The sequence below is a fragment of the Phoenix dactylifera genome, chromosome 3, assembly GCF_009389715.1.
Source record: "Phoenix dactylifera cultivar Barhee BC4 chromosome 3, palm_55x_up_171113_PBpolish2nd_filt_p, whole genome shotgun sequence".
In the NCBI taxonomy this organism is placed as follows: Eukaryota; Viridiplantae; Streptophyta; class Magnoliopsida; order Arecales; family Arecaceae; genus Phoenix; species Phoenix dactylifera.
In genome coordinates this window covers 9,536,784-9,562,796 of record NC_052394.1, presented here as the reverse complement: position 1 = coordinate 9,562,796, position 26,013 = coordinate 9,536,784, and the positions used below count along the sequence as shown (strand labels likewise).

Here is a 26,013-nt window from a genome sequence, read left to right as displayed (position 1 = left end):
CGTTTATTTTGGGTTAATATGTGCAGGATGTGGTTTACATGATCATAGTTTGGGAAAATCCTAGACTGAAGTGTTTCAAGTAAAATATCTGGCAAGTTGTATATAATCTGGAGAAATTATAAAATAGGACTTCCAATGCTCAAGTCTTAAACAACATTGAACGGAATGTTTCCCAAAAGTTGACTATCTATATAATAAGCACTCCACACAAGTAAATAATTATGAGTTACTTTCGCTCATGGATGGTTTCACCTTGATGTAATGCACTTGTTCAATTGCTGCGATGAGTAATGTAGATCCATCTCTGTCTAGTCTAATAAAAAGTAAAAACTCTTGGTCTAAATACCTTTTTGGCCTAAACTAAGTCTCCAAATCTCCTAGTAAAACATAAATAGTGCTGAAAGTGTATGCCAAAAAACCCCTCGAGCAAAATTGTTAGCACGTAGGTTGGCTTGTCTAACAAACTAGGCGAAAATTTCAGCTAAAACCTACTCATTTCTCGAGATTATGCCATCCTTTCTGACAGGGTTGTGCGAAGAGATACCAAAAATGTAAGGGGCAATATGTAATATAAATTGCCACGCATTTTCGCCCAAAAAAAAACAAACAAAACTACCGCGCAAGAGTTATCAATTTTCTTTTGTTTTTGGGGAGCGATACATAATAGATTACAATTTGAAGGACTTCATGGTAAAGTGGTTTTATTTTATTTTGGAATCTCAGATAAATTGTTAAACCCTCTCTCTCGGAAACACCCTCTCAAAAACCCTAGACAGGGGGCGGCGGAGAGGTAGAGATCTCGAGAGACCGCCATGGCTCGATCGCGGCGGAAGTACAAGAAATCCAGGACCAAGGTCCGGGTCGGGCTCCCCAAGAAGAAGCCCGATGTCTTCAAGCCCGCTGTCAACATTCCGCCGGCTCTCGCCGCCGCCGCTGCCGCCGGGGGAAAGGGGGAGTGGAACAACAAGGGCACCGTCATCCGCAACTACCGCTCCTTTGGCGTCGTCGCGAACCCTAACCTCCTCGGCGTCCGCGCCCGCACTCCTCACATCGTCCAGAGCTCCTCCCTTCAGATCCCCGACCGTGAGGCGCCGCCCGTCTCCGAGTTCGATCCCATTGACAGCGGCAGCGATCTCGAATCCGACGGTCAGTTCCTATTTCAGTACCAAAATAGAAATAAAGATGATCGTAATCTGCATATTTTTAATAAAAAAATTGTTTTCGTTGGTTTATTTCTTTAGGCAGGAATTGTGGTTATCTGGTTAAAAATTGGAACTTTTTTTTTTTCAGATTTTGGTTTATGATTCGTCAATTTAAATGTTCTCTCGTGGCCCGTATAGTCTTAGATTTTTCCATGCTTTTGATCTTCCCTCATAAATAGCCTTGTAATATTGTAAAATATTATCTGATTTGCTGAGCTGATCTTGCTGAATTAATCTTAAATGATGGCCTTCATGTGAAACCTTTTGTACGGAAAAAATCTGATTAGTAATTTTCTGCCAGGAGGTCATCGGAGTGGATTTGAATTTTTATCATATATCATGCTTATATTGAATCCTTGATTAACCCAGGTGGAATCATACTATATAAACAATATCGTACCATGTAAAGTAATGACATGGATGGCATGGAGCGACAATGGAGACAGAGAAAGAAAATAACATCCAGGTTTACCTATTTATCATAAAAATATTTTTCCAACGGTGGATTATTTAACATTCCTTGAGTTATAAGCATCATCAATAGGCATCTGTGAGTGCTAATTATGTGTCTTGATATCAATAAGCATAGGTACAACAAAACATAGCCTATCATTATTGACCATCTCGAATTAGAAACTAGCATTATGCATCTTCAATAAGTTGCAAGTTGATGAGCACATGAAAGGGTTGAAACTTTGTTATATACGGAGGAGAACATCTTGAGAATTTGTTAAAGAATGTTGACTTTTAATGATAATATTATTTAGTGGCTTAGAATAGATTTTTTTGATAAGAATGTAGATGCTGGTGCTAAAGGTGTCATGTAGGTGCAAGCACAATTCGAGGGGTGCATGCTGTTGTATGGTGCATATTAGTTTGTGCTAATTTGTATAGGTCAGTGTCAGTATGTCAATTGACATGGATATGTGTAGACCAAAGATTTAAATACCGCCAATTTTATCCAGTACTGTACCATTCTAATAGAAAAGGTACTGATGTGTTTGCAAGAGACTAGTTCGCTTGAACCAGTCCGCACCAGTCATATTGGCCAGAGCCAATTACACACCGACAGTCTATACTAACCATATCGGCTATGTTACTGGTTGGTTACTAGTTGTTTTTTATTCATATTGAAATTGACTATTTCGGTCCATCTGACTTATATATACAATACCAGTATTGTATCTTCTGGGACAAAATCGTAGGAGACTCAATACCAGTAAACCGTCTTTTTTTCGTGAGATCTTTAATGTGTTCAGCAGAATAGTGTGGTACAATATGGTATGGGTGTCACATCTTGCCAGCCAGTGACTAGCCTGGATTGTATACCTGGGATTAAAAGGAGAGCTTTAATTTCTATGTATAGTGTGCCTTTTTGTGCTTATAGAGTATAACAGAATTGCAGGCAAGTAGGAGAGAGGCTTAAACAGGGAAAAAATGAGAAAGCATTTAATATATTGAAATAGAAACCTTTCTTAAGCTTTGTTAGCCTGCTGGTTTCCTGCAAAACTATATGTGGATGGACTTATTATTGTGCTTAAAGATTAAGCCATCCATCCTTGTAAATGGGTCCCTCTTTGGAATATTTGTTGAATGAGGTTTGACGCATTGAAACTCCTTTTTCTCCTTTTCACCTAGTTGGGTCTCTATAATATGTATCTTAGGCATAGGGGATTGCTTGAATAAGGTTTTTTTAACTGGATTCTGGGCAAAGAGGATTTAATAAGCTGATGATATTTGATCACGTTTGATTTTGATGATGACTTCTCGATTTCTTATGATAAAGGTAGGTCTACAAATGACTTAAAAAGTTTCATGACAAAGTGGCTGGAGTGTAAAAGATCTATTTGTGTGCAACGATAATAGAATTCATGCTTTCTAATTCCTTGAAATACATGATCTTTCCTTTGATTCTTGCAACTTGTACAATAGTTGAGCACCTGCGTCTAAAAGAATGAGGAAATTTGCAGGCCAGAAAGGAAAGTACCATTTGTTGAAAGGTAGGATCTCCCTTACCAAAACTTTTCTTATGAAAAGTCCCAAGTGGTATGCGTCCATTTTATGGAATCCCCATATGTGGCTCGAAATGCTAAATCTATCGGAAATTGTTTTTTCAAAGAAGGTTTAGCAAAGCTTGTAAAAAGAAAAAGGGAATGATAAACTGGAAACTATTTAAATGTGTGAACTTATCACCCTTTTTTGGAACATCTTTTTGTTCTGGAGAGTGATCTTTTGACAAAAATCTGGTCAATTTCAGGTTAAGAAAATATTTATTTATTTAACTATTATTTGAAAGGTTTTTATAGTATATATGAACAATAACAATAATAATAATAATACTAAGAAGAGTCTTTCATTAAATTGATAAAACGGCATGTGACAGCAGGCTCAACTAGCTGTTATAAGCTGTTCTCCAAAAATTTAGATATGTTGGTTGAAATTTAGAGACCAGTTGCTATTGAAGTCTAAGAATACCATCTAAAAGATGTTTCTTGAGTCATTATTTTGTTAGGGATAACGTCAGTCTTGGCTTGATTATGATTGAACATTATGATTGAACACTAAAATTATGCTTTAGATGGCTTTAGGTGGCTTTATATGTAAGGTTCCATGGGGATCTGACTTTGGTAACCTTATGAGTGATTGTTTGGGTTAGTTCAAGAGTCCACATAGTTTGGCAACCCTATTTTAGGCTGGAAAGATACAGAACTGATAAATAAGGCGAGAGTGCTTGATAATTTTAGAAGTAACAAATTTTCATTTCCCTCTACTTTTCCCTCTCAATCTCAACTCTAAAACCACCATGTTTCTCAGACTCTAATTTGAGTGCCTTGAATAAGATGAACATGATTTCAGTAAAGGGCATTTCATCTCCATCGGGTCATTCTGTGGAGGAATAATGATATGAAGGAATCAAGGAATGCCCTCCAAATTGTTTATTGCTACGGCACTTCTTTTTGGGAGATTAGCTAGTAAAGGTGCCTTGCGGCTTTTTTTTTCTTTACCCAAAAAAAAAGGTTTTTTTTTGAGATATTGGTGTTTGGTTTCTCTAGATGATACTTTGATGTAATATAAACTTTGTCACCAAATGCTTTATGTGGACTTTTTTATATGTGCTGATACATGCTCATACATTTTAATGAAGATTTGAAGTCTGCACTGAGGAAAAAGCGAAGGGATGGAAAAACAGCGCCTTTGCAGCCCCTGACCAGAATGCAACGCGTTTTTATTGGGAGATTGATTGATAAGTATGGTGACGACCACCAGGTAGTACTTCATTTCTGTGTGATTAATTGTGGATGTAGTTTTCCGTTGCCAGTGGTCAGAATCAGACTGCTCTTTAAGTACATAAATGATAGTCGAATACCAACTCTTTTGCAGGCAATGTTCCTGGATACAAAGCTGAATTCAATGCAACATTCGGTCGCTACCCTGCAGAAGCTATGCCAAAGATATTATGTGCAAGGAAAGCATTTTATCACATCCTAGAGATTTTGTAAGAGATGCTTATGAGGGCCTTGTTTTTCTTTGGGTATCAGGAGTCTCATGGCTGTTGCATGAGTGTCGTGCGCTTGTTTTAGAAAATGACCTTGATGAGAACATAATTAGCGGATTTTAAAGAATGAGTACTCGAGAATTTGGGGCTCCTTAACTTTGTAATGTTGTTAGAAAAGAAAATTTAACGAAGTGGTAGTATTAGTTGGTGTCCAAGGGTGCCTGCTGAGGAAGCAAGAATGGGCTGCTGTGTGATTTTTGTGACGAGTTTGTGTTTTTTTTTTTCTTAATCCCTATTTCATGGGATGTCGTTCTTGATTTGGTGGTCCTTATCACAGGAATTTGGTGCAGATTGTTAAAGAATTTATGGGAAAGGGATCGCAGCAAGAAGTATAGGTTCCACGGGAGCCTTGCCCTATGGAATCCAATGATCATTCCCTTGCTGCGATTGTAATTTTATCAAATCCATTTAAACTGAGGTACTGGACAAGTTTGACAGACAGCACCATCCAAAGTTCACCTCTTTCTAAGTGGAATGACTTTCCTTTTTGATCCCTGAAAAAATGTTAGGCATTCAATTAATTTATCATAGAAATCCTTTGGTTTTATTGGAAAGAAAGAAAAACTAGAATTGTCTTAAATAAAACTTCATCTTAGAGTCGAATTCCTTGAATAAGCATCAGGTTGTTCAATGAGGCAATCAAAAGCAGTTATTAGGCTTTACTAAGCTTGGGTACAAAATTAGAATTCTAGCTTGCTAACCTATTGTACTTCTTCTTTTTTTCGTTTTTTTTTTTTTTTTTTTTTTTTTTTTTTGATAAGAAAGAGAAGAAGGGGCGAGGAGAACCTCATCCGCGTAGCAACCCCCACTAACCTTCTCCCGCAGAAGCATGTTCGATTTAGGTTGCAAATTTCTGCATGTCCTTCCTATCCATGGTTATTCATGTGTGTCATCCCAGCACCATCCGATTACCAGCGGATCAATAGCACTCCCACCAGCAGCGTTCAGACGTGGGGCATCCGGTCTTCGAATTCAATCGACGCCCGCACGTTTCGAACCTGAACCACCCTGGTAGAAGACATACTCCGTTCCCACTGAGCTACCACGGTGGTTCCTCTTCTTCCTTTCTCCTTTTCTTGCCTTCTCTTCTTTTCAGTCGGATAATTCCTTTTTAACAAAAGCAAACATGTCAGAATCTCAGGTCCCAATGGACCTTTCTGTCTAAGGAGGATATTGCCATAGCAACAAGTACGGCAGGAGATACAAGTCTTCCTGCATTCATTTATGCCACCCTCCCATGCCCAATCAGGCCTTGCATGGCAATTGAGCAGCTCTAAGCTGGGGATGCGAACCAAGACAAAGGCTCTCCTCCACAGTCCAACCATTAACTCCACCTATGGAGTTTACAAATGATTTCCTTAACGATGAGATAATATTTGATGTTGACACATTGAGAATAAAAGGATTACAAGCCAGGGCCAGACACAACTGGCCAATGGCAACAATTGCATCTGAAGAGAGACTACTACTGCAGGGCCCTCTTACGGCTGAGGATCTCCTGTTCTTTTAGGCGTTGTTGAAATCTGGCCAAGCGTGCCTGAAGGCTGACCAGACCAGCAGCCTTTCGTGAGAGCACGAAGCTTAACTGGGTAACATAGTTGTTGATGGGGCTGCCTGGTTGGCCTACTGCTGCCAACAAATTCATCTCCTGATAGAATGGAAATCAGACTTGAGTTAAGTAGCAAGTTCATGAATCAAAGCCAACCATGAGAGAGAATTTTAAAAAATAAAAAATAAATAAATAATGGTGGCAAGCATTATCAGGATCTTTTTGCTTGTCCCCTTTATTCTGAATATATGACTTATTAAAGAAAACTTGCCAATCATAAACATCTATGGAAAATCATTAGCAAACACTGAGAAACCAGGAACTTGGATCCAATACAAAATGATGCACTAAGCTGATCAACTTTGCCAAATATATGGAATAGTGAAAATTATGCATTGTGAAATGATCATCATTCACAGCTTCGAACACATAATGGAACTATTATCAAGATTTCAAATGCTGATACTGGAGCTCGTACTGGTTATTTGCTGGAACAGTATAGTACAATGTCCTGGCACAGGCTACAGGACTGTGAACCACACTGACATGCTGTGTACCAGTGCCGGGAACCTTCCTGGAATGGTACAGTATTATTTGTACCATCCTGTTCCGGCAGTATTTGAAACCTTGACTGTAGTAGCTTTGTCCATAAGATAATTCAGTCAACTAGCATAGATGAACATAACAAAATGGAATGGGGTACTGCTCCTTATCTACTGGTGTTCTATGTTCTCTCCTTCCCAATAGGAAAGGTGTAACAGAAGTCAGCTTCCCTAGTCAAGCAAAGATGATGCAGAAGGTAGGCCGGAATACTCGTACAAACCAATCCACCCAAACCTAGTACCCTATTTGTAGCAAGACAGTCTGCTATTCTACGTGTAAAAGCAGTCCACCCAACAGGTCTCTGGTTTTTTCCCCATGAGTATCTATAGCATGATACATTACCCAATAACAATGGTTATGTCCTTCCAAGAAGGTGTATAACTATTGGTGGAAAGACAGTCTGGTATTCTACATGTAAAAGCAGTCCACCCAACAAGTCTGATTTTTTTCCCAATGAGTATCTAGAGCATCATACATTACCCACCAAATCAAAATAACAATGGTTATTTCCTTCCAATATGATATTATACACTTGGTTTGTTTTCTTCCAAGATGTTGTACACTTGGTATATTTAAAGTGCCTGGCACAATACAAGTCAAAAAGCTCCAACTAATACAGGAGTTGGGAGAAGCCTAGCACCCCTCTATGTAGATGAAGGGTGGGACGAATTTACCGCACGTAAGAAGAAAGAAAAGAGAAAAAGGGGCAACATTCAAAATTGAAGAACAATAGGAGCCGGTTGATCATTTAATCTCCTCAATTCTCTTCTCTAATCAATCTATGCCCGAGAATCATTTTCTCATTTAATCTAGACCTTTGATTCCCGTGCACCATAGATCAAACAGGAAAAAAAATCTAACTAAACTGGCATCTAATTGATGCACCACAAATTGCATAAGAATGCCAAAAAATATAAAATTTGAATAGATAACTAGCTAAAGCCTGAAACTACCAATGGGCCCACAAAAAGTAAAATAATAAGAGACAACTAATGCTAAGCTACATCACACCCCAACACATTTCAAGAGGAGAAAGCATTTGAAAGAAGGCATCATGCATTATGTCCACTTTTTGAATCCATAGGCTGATACCAAAAAGTGGTTTCTCATAATTTTATGAGATTTAAAAATATAGATAAAATACACTCCTTTCTAGATTCTCATTATATATGTGTCACTAATAACAAGGCACGCAAAGAACAACTTCACAAGCCCAAAATTTTGAAGCTAGAAGTTTTTTCAAAATTTTCAAGATAAGATGAAATTAGATTTAGACAAAATTGGAACTCTTGAAATAAAGTAACATGACATATTCCCCAGATAAGTACATCCATGAAAATCATGGTTGCATTCAAGCATAAAAAATGACTTGGCAATCATAAGCTTCTCGAGTAAGGACAAAAGAATGATCTGAGCTAAAACAATATTAGACATATATACACAACTAATATAAAAGATCTTTACCTAATGAAGATGTAAGAAACTAACAAAAGGCCAGAAGGTAAACTCACTTCACGCACAATCTCCATTGTATTTTCAATTTCTTTTCTGTGAGTTGATATTAAAGCCTCTTCTTCCTATACAAGACAGAGAAAGTTAGAGAGTCTAAATCAAACAGATAGAAGAATAAAATAACTTCCATGACTTCGAAATTTAAACATGCAGAAATTTTTTAAATTCATATATACTTGCAGAGGTAAGTGTACCTCAAGTATTGCATTGATTTTCCCACCCTGACAAGAAGTTTCCAGCTCACATTGCTTTGGTGCAGCATTAGCACCAGAATCATACATCTGCTGCTGTTTATAGTTTTTGACATGCAATTCAGGCCCACTGTCTTTTCTGGGCCAATTATTTTGTTTCTCATATTTTTCTTCCCTACATGATTTTCTACGGGGGAGTGGAACCTTTGGTACACTTTCTTCATCCTGAGTACTAAATGAGTTCTGGCGAGAAGAATATAATTTATGACTAGAAGTACTGATATAATTATTTTTCATGTCAACCTGACCCCTCTCCAGTAAACTGGATGTAGCCCCACTTTCTTGCCTTCCATTAAAGGAATAATGTGACATCAAACTGGACAAGTGCCTCTGAGTCTCAGACATTTCTGTTGCCATCATCTCTTGATTTTGCTCATGGTCATAGGTATCTTCTAATTTAACTGATAAAGGAATTGCCAATGCTGAAGATGATTCCTTGCTGGAAGGTACGTGTGAGCTTGCAGCCTGGTCCCTTCTGGAACTGCCACTCTTGGAGAGACTTTTGACCCTGTTCAGTTAATAACTACCATTTATTAAAACTTAAACACAACAACCCACATTTCTCAGTTTTTGAATTGCTTTGCATTTTAAAAAATGAAGCTAACCTTACCTATCAGCATATCTCAAAGTATTTAGTGTATGTTCACAAGAACCTGAATTTGGGGAAATGCAGGAAATCATAACAGTCCTGGAATTTCCAACAAAGGAGTCACGAAGCACCTCTGTTAGTTTGCTCCCACGAAACGGGATATGAATTTGATCATTGTCTAGTGCACGGATGCATTCTTTTAGGGCCAAAAGACTCTTGTTTATTTCTGCACCCTCAATCCTGAAGTAAGGAAAACAAACAAGCAGATAAACAATCCAGAGAGAACCAAAAAGAGTTTATCCTTACTAGATGAGTCACATGTTAACATAGTAATAAACAAAAATGCTAAAAGCAGCACTTCTGAAATAAATACAGACCTGGTCTGGCGGTCATTGTCAGTAGTATCAGCCCCACGCTCACTTCCAGCAAGATCTATAAAAGATATCTTCCCAATAAGTTTGCCACCCTTAGACTTACTGCCATTATTGTTCCTTTTCATGTCATTTACCTCACTGTGCTTCTTAATGGCAAGTTGTAAAATAGCATGAGATCTAGATGACTCTTCATTGGCTCCTGTGGAACCTGTACTTCTTGCTGCATTCCCCTTTTCAATGAATTCTTTAACAATCTGCACATCTGAAACCTCAAATTCCTCTAATCCAACAATACACACTTGTTGACGCCCATCTTCTCTCATGCATAGTTTCCTGATAAAAAGAATCGGAACAAAACCTTATTTAAAGATAAATATTATGATTTTATATGTAGAAAAGCCAAAATTGCATGAAAAAAAAACAATAGGAGAAGCTTATGAACTAGCCAACAGAGTAAACAATATCAAAAACTATATATATATTCAAAGAACTTCATTTGTATTTAGCAAGGAAAAAGCAGTTTTCTAGCAACAAATTCAACGTAGCCATGACCAAAAGAAATTTTATTTCAACTATTGGTGCTGGTAATATGATTGTTTCTTCATCAACCTTCCCAATTTTGCAGAATGACTTCAACATTTGGCAAGTTTGGCATATACTTCACGTCATTGTTAGTCCACCTAGCATAACAACATATCGTTAGCATTATGTTTTTCTTCATGGCTATCCACTTAATTTGCAAGGTTCTATCAAACTTCTTGGCAGTCAGTTCATTTTGAAGATCAATGAATATTGATAATTTAAGTGCATTGCAGCAAATCTAAAATAAAGTGGGGACAGACAGCAAATATACTCAGATTGCGTGAGCACGCGAGATTGAGGAAGTCGGGATAGAGAGGGGGAAAAGAAAATAAACAGCGTTTTCATGACAAGATAAATAAACTGTTGAATCCTAGGAAACAAGTTTGAAGGACAAAAGGATAAAAAAAATTAAAAAGTGCATCTACGAAACTCTGTTAAGTTTTATGGTCAAAAATAAAGCCAGTCTCTGTTGAGAAGAAACATTAAGGCAAAAACAAAATCATTGTATTGATTGTTTCCGGGTATCACTTGTAGCTGGATAAGACATCATAATTAAGACTAAATGCAGAGCACAAATAAAATAAGAATTGGAGGTCAGGAGGACATTGACCTCCTATCACTGAGAAGATCAAATAGCTTTCCACCATATATCTCAAAGTAACTAAGCCACAATCTGAGTTTCTGATTGCGGTAGTATGGTTGGTGCAACAATCGAACAATATCTTCCGAAGCTCTGAGTGGTAAAGGTTGCATTGTGTAAGTTTTGCCACTACCTGAAAACCATTTTAAAGCATATGCTAGAGTTATTCAACCAGTAATAGTTGAGTTCCAATAACCACTAATAGCACAAAAGTCAAAAATAACTGCAAAAATTATACCTTTAGTGCATTCAAAACAAAAATTGAGTGAGTTTACAAACATTACTACAAAGTACAAACAGACTAATGAAGTTATGTTTTCTAACACTATAAAAGGATTCAGTATATAAAATAGATCAGCATGAGTATTAGGGCAACAGAATTAGAAAGACACCTCCAGAGGATGGAAACCTAAACAGACCAGTATAGGATATTTAAATCTGCAACAAAAGAAAGCATACCAGCCTCCAGCCAAGTGTCAAGAGAAGGTGTATGTCAAAATATAGGAGCCATGAAACAGGTTCGAAGCAAGCATCGCAAAAACAACTTGAAGCTTTTACCATCAACCAAGTTAGTTGCCCAGATGCTTAACAAGAAGGGCATGAGGGGTGAAGCCAGAAATTTTTTAGGCTATGGCACCATTTGGCAGATGGGTAGACCTGCAGGTAACTCAAGCCTTCTTCATGTCTACTCAACGTTATTTACTGACCTCCAAATTATGGACCCAGAATAAAGCTTAATCTGATATCGTCGATCATTGACAGTGAATACCTGAACTGAACTAGGGTCCGGATAATCATTTGGAGTAGCCGGTCAGGTTCATTGTCAGAAGGTTTATTTTCCCATAAATTTTCCATTTAAATGGGATGTAAGACTTTTTACTCCCCCCCATCAGGCCTCATAGTTCCTAACTTCAATCTGTTCCCCTCCTCCTCAACAAACTCAAGTATAAGATCCATTGTGACATTAAGTTTGTGCATGATTTTGTAAATTTGTCATAACATACTATTCCCATACTTGTACTGCTTGCATTGCGCATCCTGTTCATTTCTTTTTTTTGCAATTATATCTCCATATTTAGATACACAGGTCCACTATGTCCACATATGCATAGCTATATCTCCAACTCTTTTAACCAAACAGCGAGTTCCTATATTAGATGTCCATAACATCTCAGATATTTAGATTTAGAGAAAACAGTTTAAGGAAATGCATGCTTGAATTGTCAGTACAGGTAGATAATTTAATTCCCACATGTCAAAGCACCTGTTTGACCATATGCAAAGCAAGTGGCTTTTGTTCGCTGAAAAATGGTTGGGATAATTGGCTGTACAGTGACACGATATACCTGCCAATCAAGTATAAGAGAATCAATATTACCACAGAAGATGCCAAATGCAATAAAAAGTTTCCTACTAACTGCACAAAAACCACAGAAACTACTGGGAACAAGCAAGTGGACCAACAAATCAACCCAGGAATAAGATACCGAGAGATGACTTACCTCATCATTAGTCACATGCTCATCCAGAACAGCATCAAAACAAAAATCATGCTTCTCCACATATGCAGTCAAATCCACCTTCCAGGTCAAAGAAATTTATCAATATGCTAAGTACAAAAGAACAGAGAAAAAAAAATGCGTCAAAAATGTTATTGCAGGGAAGTTTTGCAATTTATAATAGCAAGACACAGTTGCACAAGATTTACCAGGAAACTTGCTTAAGTATACTTCAACAATTTCAGATGGCCTCATTCATATAATGAATTGATAATATCTATCAAAGCGATATGCTTTATACATAGTAAACTAAATTCAAATACTAGAGCCAATTCACAGCAACAAAAGATATTAAATACACAGCAAAATTCATTGAAGCAATAAAGTGACAGAATACATATTGACCTCAGATACAGCATGAAAATTGTATAAGTTTAGCAGCTGTAGCAAGGAAAATCAAACCTTTAATTTAGGTTCATGGACAATTAAATATGCATTATCATTTACAGTGACAATATCATCCTCCTTACGAGAAATCTCCTTCTTGTTCAGAGGTCTTTTGCGAACCTACAAGACAAGTAAAAAGACATATCCATTAAACTTTACAAACTTCATAGACATGTAAAAAAGATGCAGAAAATTATATAGTGTGCTGGAGAATAAAATGATCACAATTGCAGCAGCTTCTCCTTAACCTTGTTGACATCGTTGAAGTATAAAGTAAATACACTTTAAAGTTTTATATGATAAATTGGCCTCATAGCCTGAATTTGATCCTATCCCCATCAGATAACAAAATGTCAACACAGAAAAGGATATAAAGCTCTATGAGGTATGTACCAAAAAAAAAGCACTAGGAAATGTTCACAAAGATGCATCTTCTTACATATCATTTTCAGTTTTATTTCATTGTTAATTTATTGGCTGACATATGCACTGCTCTACTAGTTTTAAAGTACCTGTACACAGCCTGATCTTGAAATGTATGCAGAGAAATACTAGTACTTTTCTAAGAAGAAAAAATATTGATCATGCTATTGCTTTGGCACATAACCTAGAACATTTCAGCCGTCCTTTTTGTTCTTCTGAGCTTAATTTGTTATCCTCCACAAATTCAGAGGGCAACTGAAATACTTCCTGCATTTCATTATCTGCGTCAAATCATTTTAGTCTGATGAGGCTGGTATAGGCATTCCTCTGTATCCTTAATACTAGATTCATATATAATTAGACAGTCCAAACAATTTAATAAGAAAGCAATGATATATTCTCATTTTTCTAAAAAAAAAGTGTCGAGCTAATTGTCCAATTGAAAGGCTGGAATAGAGCCCACCGCGTAAAGGATTGAACCACGAAGTACACTGGTCTAAGGAAAATGGGCTGGTTATGACCCAGCTAAAAGGAGCAAACCTATTTCAAGGGTATCTTCGCAGCTATCCTGAAAACTTCAAACCTATGCCACCATGTGATATACATAAATTGAAATACGTATAGAAAATACTGCAGCTGGTCCAAAATGTGCTCAGACCAACAAGACCTCAGTCGCCAGATGCTGAGCATTACGCAGTTGCGTGATGGCCCCTGCTACGATGGCCATACCCACTCTCTTCCTAATCATAAACCCATGAAACATGAAGATATAAACATAAGCTTGCAAAAATGAAAATAATGGATTATATGTGCCAATCCTGCAGAAAGAAGTAACTTCCACAGAGAATACAAATGGCATTACTTTCAACAAACAGATTAGAAAGATTGTTTCTATTAAAATATAGCACACAATGCTAAGTTGCAGCTTAAAAGCTAGGTGCGAAAAACAACCTCCAAGTTGGTACAGATGTATGCAAAATACAGAGCATGATTTAAGGGGGAAAAAGGCCTAATGTTAGAAGCAATCAATAATCATAGCCTGTTGTCTGACATATTCAAATGGAACATATACTATCAAGTAACATGAGATGCACTCAGTGTACCACAACTTTAATCTTGGCAACATTGTTCTCCTTTATAGTTGTCTCCTTTACACTAGCTGATGCTATAATGTTGCTATCCATTTGTCCTCGTTGCTGTTTGTGAGTCATTGCATCAAAGTTATCATCAAGCCCGTTAGAAGGCATGAACTCTGGCAGCTCAAATGGTTCAGACATTACATGCTGCAAGTAAGAAAGCAAACTACATCACAGTCATTGTGTGAAAAAAAAAAAATCTTTTATTGAAAAATAAGAAAAGGTTTATCAAAGTCAGAAGGCAGCTAAGGAAACTCTAGACAAAAAAAGGGTTTTCCATGTCCATTAGCATACATAAAAATGATGCATGAAAAATCTTCTTCAGATAAGCACCACCTGAAATTTACTTAAGTGGATAAAACAAGTGGAAGGCCGAGCAAAGGCACCAATCTAGTTCCACAGCCAACATCAATGACATCAACCTAGACCATGCCAATATCAATGATACCAATCTAGTTCCACAGCCAACATCAATGTCACCAACCTAGTACCATTGCCTCAAAAAGCAAGAAAATGGAGCACCTTATCTTCTTGGTTAATCAACTAAAAATGCACAAAAGTATATCGTAATTTATGAGCAGTAATCAATAATCTTGAAAAAGTAGGCGCCCTAAAACTATCAGAAGATAAGCAAAATATTACAGCTTCGATTCAAACAAACAAAAAACTCAAACTCCCATCAACTTTTTTCTGTTTGCAATTCCTCATTCTAGAAGTAAACACCCAATGCATAGGTTAGTGTGTGTTTGTGTCCCAAATCATCCACCAAACCAGATTCCTCTAAACTGTTATATTAGTAGTTAATGAGCCAAAAATATAAACAATAATTGTTACTTAATGCAAGATGCCTTATTTGAGCTTGTATATCAAAAATTTACAATGTAAGATTATGCTTGACCATTGACCATAATTCAAAATGTTTAAATATGAGAAATTTGAAACATTTTAACATATTTTTTTTCAAATAAAAAAATGACTTACAAAATAAGGTCTATAAAGCCTCTGACATATACAAATTATTAATTGTCTATGATGGCAACTTTTCTTAGACTTAGGGCTTGCATTGCAGCTGATAAGGCTAGTCTTGTTACCAAATAAATGTCCTAAGTTTCATTGAAGGCTCGTCTCTTGCCTAAAGTTTTCTTTGCCAAGAATCTCTCATTAATTCTCAAGCTGTTGATGCAAGTTCATAACCAGTCATAAATCCTTCCACAGTACTTTCTTGACCTAGCTATGTGATCCATATCAAAAGCAGTTATAATGGAAGGCTTGGATGATGATGATCAAAACTCCAACAAAATTTCTCAGTTCCTTTGTCCTTATTTTCTCCAGGGCTTAACATATCCATCTCACATGAGATTAAGAAATTTTTTTGTTGTATTAATTGGGCAAGGAACTTGTTCAAACTATTTGCAACCAAGTTGGGTAATATGTGCTCTTAGTAAGTTGGTGAGTTTATGAAGCCTAAGATAATCATCCAAGCCCATCTATATAGACCTCTCAACTAGATTAGGCATCAAACTAGGCACAGTAATCATTAACTTTTTCACTGGTTTACAACCCAGTTCATCATATAATGTAGATTTCTAATAGTACTCCAATATCTTGTTTTCCTTTTTCTTGAAGCACATTGTTTCTTTATTCTACTTTCCAATGTTCCTTTCAGTTAGCGACTTAATGTTTAAAGTGAAGGTTTGTTTAAAGCAATATGCTAGTGATTTTAGCCCTGTACTAAATTAGAAAAGCAACAACAATAAAAAAGTTAAAGGACTAAAAAGTCTAAGGCAAAGTAAGTTTAACATTTTCTTTGAAAGAGATAAACCGATAAAGCCCTTGGCATTTCTCTGAAAGTGATGTATTAACCCTAAGATTACCATAGAAGAAGGCAAGATGTGTAAATGTCGTGAGTGTAACTTGAAGATAAAGCTCTCAGCATTTATCAACGATCATACCTCAGAAAGAAGCTCGGTATCATCCATAGCATGAAGATCCAGAAGCCCGGCTCCCAGCTCACCTCGCAGCTCAGGTGAACTAAAGCCATCCATCACACCTGGTGCTCCTAAACCTTGTGTTGTTGGAGTGCATGCTTCAGAGCGAAATTCCCCATTGAAGTTCAAGCTTCTCAAAAGTTTATAAAGCTTCTGTTTCTCCTCAGCACTCTGTGTCCCATAGCCCTACAAGCCACATCAACAAGCCCCACTTCAAGAATTTATACTTGAACTTTAAGCCATCTAATTCCACCAGCAAGAAAAGAACAAAGAAAGGCAAAATCTCAAAACATTATTTCAAATGAAAAAAAATGTCAAATTAACTATTCTACTCTACCAATAACAATCAAGTATTCAAATGACAAAGAAGACACCAACAATAATACGAGCAGCCAATATAAGAAAACATGTCAAGAAACTCAATTAACGAACATGTTAATTTATTGCGATCATATGGTTTTAATTCCATAATGCATACCAAATATCCTAATGAAGTGTAATAAAGCAAATAAGTTTTCAGCGCAACAACGAGTAAGAAAAAATCTGCCTTTTCTCAAACAATGCCTTAAGGAGAAAGAAATCAACATATCTTGACAGCAAAAGAAGAGTCTGGGATCTATGCAGCAAAGAAGGAGATGCTCTCTACTACCTGCATGAGGGCATTCGGGGCAGAAGCCAGCGGCGACGCCAGATGCTGGAGCCCGGCGGACTGGAGCCACCGCGCCATGACTGCTTCTCCGGCATCCCCAGGCCCCACGCTAGGATGGTGGTCGTAAAGAGCCGCCCCGGCGTTGCTCTGCTGCATGCCACCGGCGTGGCGCTGCCCCTTGCGTTGGGGCGCCAATTTTCACGCCTTACGGAATGCAAACCGCTGCAAAAAAAGAGATGAGATCTTCCAAAACCCCCAAATCCGAATCCAACGCAGAGAAAGAGTAGAGATACCCACAGGGAGAGGAGAAGTCGGCGATCGAGAGAAACATTCGATTGAGGCGAACCGGAGGGGATCCGCCCGGAACCCTACATCAAAACCGGCAATGTGGGTGAGAAGAAGATCGGACTGGGACTGGAATCGGCAAATCGGGAGAGGAAGAGAGGCAGCTTACCAGATTCGTGGATTCGACCGGAAGAGGAGGAATTGGGGAGGGAGAGGTGGGGCCGGAAATCGGGAAACGAAAGCCTATTCTGGGCCCTTCTGGATTCGAGAACGATGGCGGGGGGAAGAAGGCGGGAGGGCGGCCCTCCCCTTCCGAGAGGGTGATATGATATTATTTGTTCGCGCTTGGGCGGTCCGCCTCTCAAGCAAAGAGTTTTATCATGCTTCTCGGTGAAGATAAGGAAAAAAAAAAAAGGTTCGTTTCCTCCACGTTGGATGTTCACCCCTGCAAGGCTGCATAAAGACATGCATGCCCTTGGAATGAACGTCGGAATTTTATAATTTTCTTTCTCTTTCTGGTAAGCTTAATTAATTATTAATTGTAATTTAAAGTACTGGCACTGCACTGCCCTCTCCTGCTTAAATATGAAAGTTATCAATTAAAGTCATGATTGTTGTTGCATCCCGAGTATTTAGATTTGGACGATATACCAAGTGAGTCTCTCTCCCTCTCTTTAAGAAAAGTAATGGGAACAAAAAAATCTAATCCGAATAATCATTATTTGAAGTGGGCTACAATAACACCAACATAATTTTTACTTCATAAAAAATACTAATTAATTAGCAAAACTACGAAGCCTATGTGCCATCAATGTCGAGAACAGCAAAATCGATATGGAGCACCATACCGGCTATCTAACGAAACAAGTCGGTACAGACCCGTATCGCACCGTGTCGGACTGTACCAACATATCTTCTACAGCAGAAAAGAGGGAGAAAGAGAAAAAAAAGAGAGAGAAAGTGAGCGGAAAGGAAGGAAAGAGAGGCCAGCTTTTTCCGCGCTCTCTTTTTCTCTTCTTCTTCTTTCCCTCCAATGAGGCATCTCAATTTTAATGATAGAACCGTCTCGATCCGCCGCCGGTACGGCTCGAGACTTGAACGGTTCGGAACAGTTTGTGTAGAGCTTGATAAATATTATATTATATTTAGATCAATTTTATATTTTTTATTAATATTGTATTAGGAGCGAAGAATATATAGAAAATAAAATCCATAGGATGGCCGCATGCAGAATCATATAGGTGCAGCATGAGACATGATAAAAGAATAGATGTATTCAAACGATAACATGGGAAGGAGAGTGCCGAGCATCATGTCATTTGTCCCAAAAACACCAGTTGATAGAAAGTAGAAATTTTTTATGTACATATCCTTCTAAATATTAAAATTTATATGAATATTTTTTTAAAATTAATATATATATATAATACTTGTTTTGTGTGTATACCTTTTATTTTTTTCTTGCATATATATCCATCCCGTCTAACGCTGTTAAGAAATTAATGGTTTAAAATTCAAAATGAGTAAAATATCCTTAATAGGTAAATATGCAAAAGAAAATATCTGATAAGGGTATATATGTAAATAATATCTTGTAAGGGTATTCATGCAATTTCATATATTTATGAAAGTTTACATGCAAAAAAATCTAATTTTATTTTTTCCATTTCAATTCATTTTAGTTTCTAGTGAGACTTGTTAACCTGTTATCCACTTTAGAAATAAAAAGATACTTTAATAATTTTAATTAAAATTCGATTAAAACAAATATAATTTTAGCTAATTACATTAACTAAATTGTTATGTCAAAAGTATTCATACAAAAATAGTATTTTGTGAAGAAAGGTAAGTAAATATCAATTTGGAGGGCATTTGTGCAAATTTTAATATTTAGAAGGGTATTTATGCAAAAATCTAAGAATTTTTTTTTTTCCATCTATATCTTCCTAAATATATTAAATTGCATAGATACCCTCCAAAATTGCTATTTCATGCATACCTTTATAAACGTTTTTTTTTTTTGTATGTTTATCCATTAATAATATTTTTGTCATTTTAATTTTAAACTGCTAACTTCTTAACGGCATTAGATGGCATGGGTATTCATACAAAATACTATTTAGGAGGGTATTCAAGCAAATTCTAATATTTAGGAGGATATGTACGTAAAAAAAAATTTTAGAAAATACTATGGTCCCCGCCACTTACCTTGGTATATTTCATGTTTAGATGAAATTTCGTAGTTTGGATTCCAAACACAGAGCCAAAATTTAAAAGCTCGGGTCAGTTCGGGACATTCACGTCCTTCGTCCTATCCATCAAATTCACCCACCAAGCGTCCTCTTTCACCCGGGATTCTCTCTTCCTCGCTGGTGAAAGCGGTGCCCCTCTGTCTTGACGTGCATCAGCACTGCGAGATGTTTTAGCCATGCTCTTTGTTGGGGGGGCAGGAGGTGGCTGGATTTTTGGAATAGACCTACTAGACTTGCCCCCACAAACCCTTCGACATTGACCTATCTCCCTGAAGAACAGTTTTACTACTGTTAAACGACTCTGTCTCAATCAAAGGCATGCATGTTTAAAAAGGCTCAGCCAGTGGATTACCTTGATCTAAATTCTTGAGATTCGAAGGAGGCTGGAAACAATATTAATATTCGAAGCTTAAAACAATGAAGAAGGGCTGGGGTCATGGAAACTAGTGCAAGTCTCTACAATATAACATTGGCAACTCCATCCTAACCAGTAGTGCAAAAAGAGGATAAATGAACACATCATCACACTCACGCAATGCATCATCCCTTAACTTGTTGGAGAACCACAAATTTTCTGTTCACGGCATTCCCAGCAACCCACTTCACTCAGAATATTGTGTTCGTAAATGCAAGGTGTCCTTCGGGCTCCATTTACCATCATAATTGCCAAGCATGGTTAAGAAGAAGTATTGTCCAATGGAGAAGCTAGGAGGAGCCAGGTGAGGATGGGCCCCTCCCCGGCGGAGGTTGGATGGAGCAGAGCGGTTTGAAGACTGGTAGAAGAAAGTACCTTCCATGGAGATTTATTCTCCCCAAGTCCAAGGTAGAAGAAACACCTTAAGGTAGAAAGACCTGCCGTAAAAGAAAGATGAAAGCTTTCACGGTTTCGGTGCCTTTGGGTGTTTTGGAGGTGGAAGGAAAGAGTTCAGAGAGTTCAGAAAGTAGGCACCTGGATCATGCCACAAAAGCCTCTTAGCATGAGCTCTAAGCCAAGTCCATAATCAACTAGTGAAGCAACTTCTGGAATGCTTGGACAAGGTGGTGAATACATTCACTCTCAGAATCAAATTCACAATTGGAAATAGCACAAGGGTTGAAGTAAAGGGTTGACTTCAGGCTGTACTTTGAGAGCCTACTTAGATACTATTGATTTAGAAGAGAAATGTCTGAAGGCGAATGATTTGAAATATGCCAATATACCTTTCGAGGTCAAATTCTTCATACGGTTTCTTGTCAAAAACAGAGTTCTTACAACACCTATTGACAGAGTCACCAAGTGCATCATGTACCAGTGTCAGGCCATTCAAGCAAAGGCATTGCAATTAGAGCATCACAGTCACTAAACCAAGCCATTGCACACTTAAATCTAATTAATCATGGCCAGCAGATCGCAATCATTCTATAGATCATTTTTAACAATTGCCAATAAGAAACAAGATATTGCAGCATGAGTTTTATTAGTATGGTGCAAACCAAAGTCAGCATAAACAACCCAAAACTCCCAATTTGATTGCTGCAGTATTCAGTTTGGGATTGCAAAATCCAAATTCACCTTGAAGTTACAAGAATAGATTGTCATAATTGCCATCACACTCGTGCTATACAAAATATATTTGCAAGAGTGGGTGCAAAGCATGGTCAGTATTTTAATATGTCTAAAATAATAAAGCTTTATATACATCAATCTTATAGTTCTGCATCTGCTGATTCTCTGTAAGAATAGCTTGATAAGCTGATTTGCATGCACACCAACCATAGAGAAAGGGGTGTTTAAAATATCAAATTGAATTTTGCTGTACTATAGCTGTCACGAGAAGATATTGATGGGTGATGAGTTTGTTTACATCCCCAGCATATATGTATTTTGACATGAATTGGACAAGACCTTGTGCGCTAAAAAGAGAGGGTCTAAAATGTGTTCTAGATGAATCTTCCAGCACCTAACACATGAGGAAGCTCATAATTCTAGATTTGAGGAATAAAACATTCTAGAATCATCAATCACATCATCCCTTCTCAATGTAACCACACAACCATTTAGTAGAGAAACCATTTATTACAACAAGATGGCTTGAATCGGTTTTCATGCTTCATGAAACCTGAGCAGACCAAGTTTAAAACTAGCAGAAGGCTATAAAGGTATAATCCAACTAGCCATAGTTGCTCATTTATTTACAGGTGGCAATAGGAAGTGATAGTTAAACCAGCAAAGGGGCAGTTCATGCAACGCCAAAAATAATAAGCCGACCTACTTTCAGATACCCATGAATGCTCGGCACTGGGATTGCCAGTGCTCTTTGGTCTGGCGAACACGCTCAACTCTTTCAGCCTGAAGTCGCTCCTCCCAGTAATCAGGGCAGCTGTTTGAGGGCATGCAGTGAGAAAATATTCTTTGGAATTAAAGCAAATCAGACTCAAAGAATTTTAATAAAAGTATACCTCCGGCTTAACAAGATGTTTAGCTCATCTAAGTGTACAGCACCTGCATATACTCCTGCCTGAAATTACGAATGAAGAAAATAGCAGCACATCATGTAGATATTTTTGTATATTTTCTAAATGATTTAAGAAAGATTCCACTCTAATACAACACCGTAGGCAGATATAACGAGACATTGCACATATTCAAACATAGAAGAAATTAAGCAAGAAATGTACCAGCCGACATAAAGGACATTTTGCTTTAGGATCCACTGACTTTAGCCCATCAACTATTGTTGCAGATCCAGCAGAACAACAACACATGTAGCAGAATATATGGCCACAGCTGAGAGAAACAGGATCAAATACAGTGTCCTGTAGAATGCCAATATAAACTTTAATAAGAGGAAATTGGACTGCAAACATGTAGGTGTCTTTTAATGATAAAGAAACCAACACAGAAACCAACTTGGGCAGCAAATAAATTTTCTAGTTATCCATGTCTCAAGAACATATACTAAGCAGAGTAACATTGCATCACTAAAGAAGGATACATACCAAATAGCAAGTTATAATTACTTTAGTACCATGAATAAGGACAAGATTGCAGCCTTAATCAAAAATACCGCACAGTTGATAAAAAATGCAGGCATAGTGTAACTATTGTTTCCTGCTGTTAGTCCTAAAATTGGTAAGGAGAGCCATGACTTAGACCGGGCTGCATAACTCTCAGAACTCAAAACAAGAGATTTCTGTCTCAAATATAGATTATCTAAATGTTTGAAAGTAGTAATGAGGCAACAAAATCCATGGAGCAGAATCACAGACTCACCAAACATATCGAACATGTCAAATCAATGTCAACCTTCATAGAATCAAACAGGCCACAAGAGAGCGTCGGCTTGTCATCATCGAATGTGAGCGAGCAGTCTTCAAATAGCCCCATGACAGCCCTATTGTTGGCCTTGCTTTCCCTCAAGTTGATGTAGAAGGCCATTAGCTCACAGAGCCATGGAGACTGCAGGATCTCAATATGCATTCTCTGGGCCTGCGATCTGAATGCCTGCCCTTGCTTTGAGTAATGAATCTGTATATGAATGGTCCGTATTAAGCAAATAGAGTAATGAATCTGTATATGAATGGTCCATATTAAGCAAATATTGGCGTTAAACTAGAAGTGATATCATATACTGATAACCTTTTCAAATTTGAGGTTGTGGAATGGAATCAATTTTCTATGAAAGGAAGAAAAAAAGAAATTGACCACCATGTATTTCCACTAAAACAAGTTACCTGAGATCAAGAGGCATACCTTGTCGTATTTCTTTAAAATCTTTCTCATTGCGATGGAGTTTATAATAGCATATGTGACCAGGTCTTTTCCTTCTTGTATCAGAGCTCCATGATTTCGGTGAGACTTGCTCCCAAACCACATAAAGTACTTTCGAAATCCTGAAGCTAAATGAAATTCAAGCAACTTCTGAGCTCGTTCATTGAAGCAGCCAACAACAGCTGACATCTCCTCGAGAAGGGAGGAGAAGAAAGTGCCATAACACACTACATGTGAATAGAAGAAACAAGTCAATTTAAACTAAATAAAGGCATTATTATCCCATGAGATTATATAGGGTGCTAAAATGAACCAAATAACTCCCTTTTCCTATAGATTGTGTACAAGAATTATAAGACTACAGGAGATGTAATTTCAGTTGGTAGAACACCCATACAGACTGACAAGAAGACTAGTTTATGGGCCAAAACATATTATTCCTAAATATAAGAGAATCGTCTGCAAATAATTTGTTGGCCAAAAAAATATTAGTTGGGGAACTTACAAGCAGATAGAGGATAACAAATGGTAAATTCATCCAAATTATAAAGTTTAGGAATAGCATAAAGCTTAGAGATGTTAGAACTTGCCATCAAGCATGACAATTGTAGCAATCTCAAGGCCCCAGCAGTATCAAAAAAAGCATAAAACATCTGATTGTATATCACAATTGATGTGTAAGGAGAAACTATCAGCTTCTTCCAAGATATAACAAAAGATAAAGAATAAAAGAAAGATAATTGGGTGTTCTTCTATCTCGATGAAATAATAGACCTTACATAGTCAGTTCTACTATTCACTTGCATTTTCAGAACCATCAGAGTGACTCATTATTGAACAAGGGAAAGGGAAAACAAAAGAACAAACCCGATATGTTATAACAAGCAAAGAAAGGAAGACCAATCAGAAACAGCCATTAATTGGCAATTTTCTCTCCTTTGCTTCTCATAATCTCTTCAACATAAAAAAAATCAAAATCTACCAAACAAGATAATAAGAGAAACAGAAGCATAGTCAACAAAAACACCTTTGCTTTCCCAAGCACGAGTCATCAGATTTAAAAGCTTTTCTTATTACCATGCACTGAGAGGAGGGAAAAACAAGAAACATTATTTATAGTAGTTTAAGGTGCTTCCTATGACTTCAAGATTGCTAATAACCATGCCATGAAACTGATCTATGACTATGACCCAAAAGAAACAAAACTAAAATATTAGGACCAAAGTATTGCTGATAAAGAACAACATTCAAAGGGAATATTACTGAAATATATTGATTTCAATTTCGTGGAATATGTAAAAATCAAAATATCCATTTCCATGCATTCAAGCTTCTCTTCAAATTCCACCATCTCATCATAATAATCGATGAAACAGAATCATGGATATATCACTCAATATTAACAAAACCAACCAAAATAAATAAATAATCCGAAAACCAAATCCAATAAAAATTATATAAAAAATACAAAATCATCAACCAAAAAATTATACATAAAAATAGGTTTCGAAGAGATGGAAGGATATTTTCACCAAAAATAAAAAAAGAGAGATTGAAAATATGAATTCCCCACGGACACAGCTTCCCTCCTAATATTACCATCTTAAAACAATAACCACAAATTGTCTTGTAAATTAAAAAAAAAAAACTTCTTTTCATTCAAGACAACCAAAGACCTGCATTACTGGCAAAACAAAAATCTAAAAACCCAAAATAGAACCCAACGTAGATCAGATAAAGAGAATCCACGAGGCAAAATTAAGAATTGCGCCTTTGTCTTTAACATTAAATTCCATTCGAACATCGATCGCACCCATTCCAGTATTCAAAACCAGAAACAAAAAAACCTTTTTTTTTTAATTCATCCAAAGGAAACCGAACAAAACTAAACCAAAATCAAAGCAAGCATCACGCCTTTTTCATTCGAAAGGTGATCAAATACCTGGGCAATGATCAGGGCATCTGTTGCCCCCGTGCAGGCCTTCTCCTTCCTCCTCTCCGTTCTGGTTCTGGAATTGCAAATCCCTCGGGCACCGCTTCAAGATCTTCTTGAGCTTCTTCAATCCGACCCCGGGGAGCTCCTTCTCCCTCCTCCCCTGCATGTACTCCTCATACCTCTTGCAGAACTTCATCTCCTCCCCCCACCATCCAACCCACCTTAAGCAATTAGATCACAAAATACGATCCCAAGATCAATAATACAAGGCGAGAATTGGATAAAATTTCGAAGCGAAACACAGAGAAATTGTTACCTTGGAATCAATATAAAGAGAGAAAGAGAGATTTCTTGTCGTCGTCTCCTTCTTCTAAATTCGCCGTGTTTGGAAGCTATTTCGTTTTTGTTTTGGCTTCGAGCTGTTTGTTCGTTATCCGACGAAATCGACACGAAAGCTCCCGGTGGATGCAAGCGGAAACAATAAGGGGAGGCGAGGGATGAGATGAGATAATAATTAATAGCCGATATCTTGGCGAGGATTCGGCGATTCGGTCCTGCCAAAACGGGAAACTATTGATTTAATAAATCATTAAATCCGGACTTGGGCTAAGAGCTAATGGTCCGTGGAATCACTTCATGCCTCATGATTCGTGCCTGCACACGATTTGGGATACCCAAATATTTATGAGGGATGTTGGATCACCATAATGAAAAATTGTGCATTTGCAAGCTAAACTACATTCTGAAGCGTTACTCACGTAAAAGGCATCATGATACTTGTAAAAATAG

The 26,013-nt window shown here is 37.4% G+C and overlaps 3 protein-coding genes across 7 annotated transcripts; 1 reads left to right on the top strand and 2 right to left on the bottom strand.

Annotated features, from left to right (window-relative positions):
- Window positions 1-729: 729 nt before the first annotated feature.
- LOC120110228 lies at window positions 730-4,913 on the top strand. Its single transcript, XM_039124576.1, has 3 exons — window positions 730-1,146; window positions 4,348-4,469; window positions 4,584-4,913. Exons 1-3 carry the CDS (start codon window positions 813-815, stop codon window positions 4,689-4,691), a joined length of 564 nt encoding a protein of 187 aa, XP_038980504.1. The 5' UTR covers window positions 730-812; the 3' UTR covers window positions 4,692-4,913.
- A 1,169-nt stretch (window positions 4,914-6,082) lies between these two features.
- LOC103715293 (kinesin-like protein KIN-13A) lies at window positions 6,083-17,638 on the bottom strand. 3 transcript variants are annotated; one of them, XM_008802876.4, is made up of 14 exons: window positions 17,455-17,638; window positions 17,298-17,368; window positions 17,001-17,222; window positions 16,316-16,537; window positions 14,331-14,510; window positions 12,820-12,924; window positions 12,361-12,438; window positions 12,123-12,204; window positions 10,829-10,991; window positions 9,640-9,969; window positions 9,284-9,502; window positions 8,617-9,181; window positions 8,422-8,487; window positions 6,083-6,406 (listed from the first exon to the last, which is right to left on the bottom strand). In XM_008802876.4, exons 3-14 carry the CDS (start codon window positions 17,154-17,156, stop codon window positions 6,224-6,226), a joined length of 2,349 nt encoding a protein of 782 aa, XP_008801098.1. In that variant the 5' UTR covers window positions 17,157-17,222; window positions 17,298-17,368; window positions 17,455-17,638; the 3' UTR covers window positions 6,083-6,223. The 3 variants fall into 3 exon arrangements, with proteins under 3 accessions (XP_008801098.1, XP_038980502.1, XP_026663561.1); XM_026807760.2 differs by having other exon boundaries at window positions 6,265-6,406; window positions 8,375-8,487; XM_039124574.1 differs by lacking the exon at window positions 14,331-14,510.
- A 3,847-nt stretch (window positions 17,639-21,485) lies between these two features.
- On the bottom strand, window positions 21,486-25,714 carry LOC103715294 (probable E3 ubiquitin-protein ligase BAH1-like 1). Of its 3 annotated transcripts, none has more exons than XM_039124571.1 (7): window positions 25,541-25,714; window positions 25,231-25,445; window positions 23,271-23,515; window positions 22,791-23,087; window positions 22,196-22,333; window positions 21,977-22,035; window positions 21,486-21,897 (listed from the first exon to the last, which is right to left on the bottom strand). In XM_039124571.1, the coding sequence occupies exons 2-7, from the start codon at window positions 25,418-25,420 to the stop codon at window positions 21,792-21,794; spliced, it is 1,035 nt and encodes a 344-aa protein (XP_038980499.1). In that variant the 5' UTR covers window positions 25,421-25,445; window positions 25,541-25,714; the 3' UTR covers window positions 21,486-21,791. The 3 variants fall into 3 exon arrangements, with proteins under 3 accessions (XP_038980499.1, XP_008801101.1, XP_038980500.1); XM_008802879.4 differs by having other exon boundaries at window positions 22,791-23,045; window positions 25,541-25,713; XM_039124572.1 differs by lacking the exon at window positions 25,541-25,714 and having other exon boundaries at window positions 25,231-25,514.
- Between the last annotated feature and the right edge of the window lie 299 nt (window positions 25,715-26,013).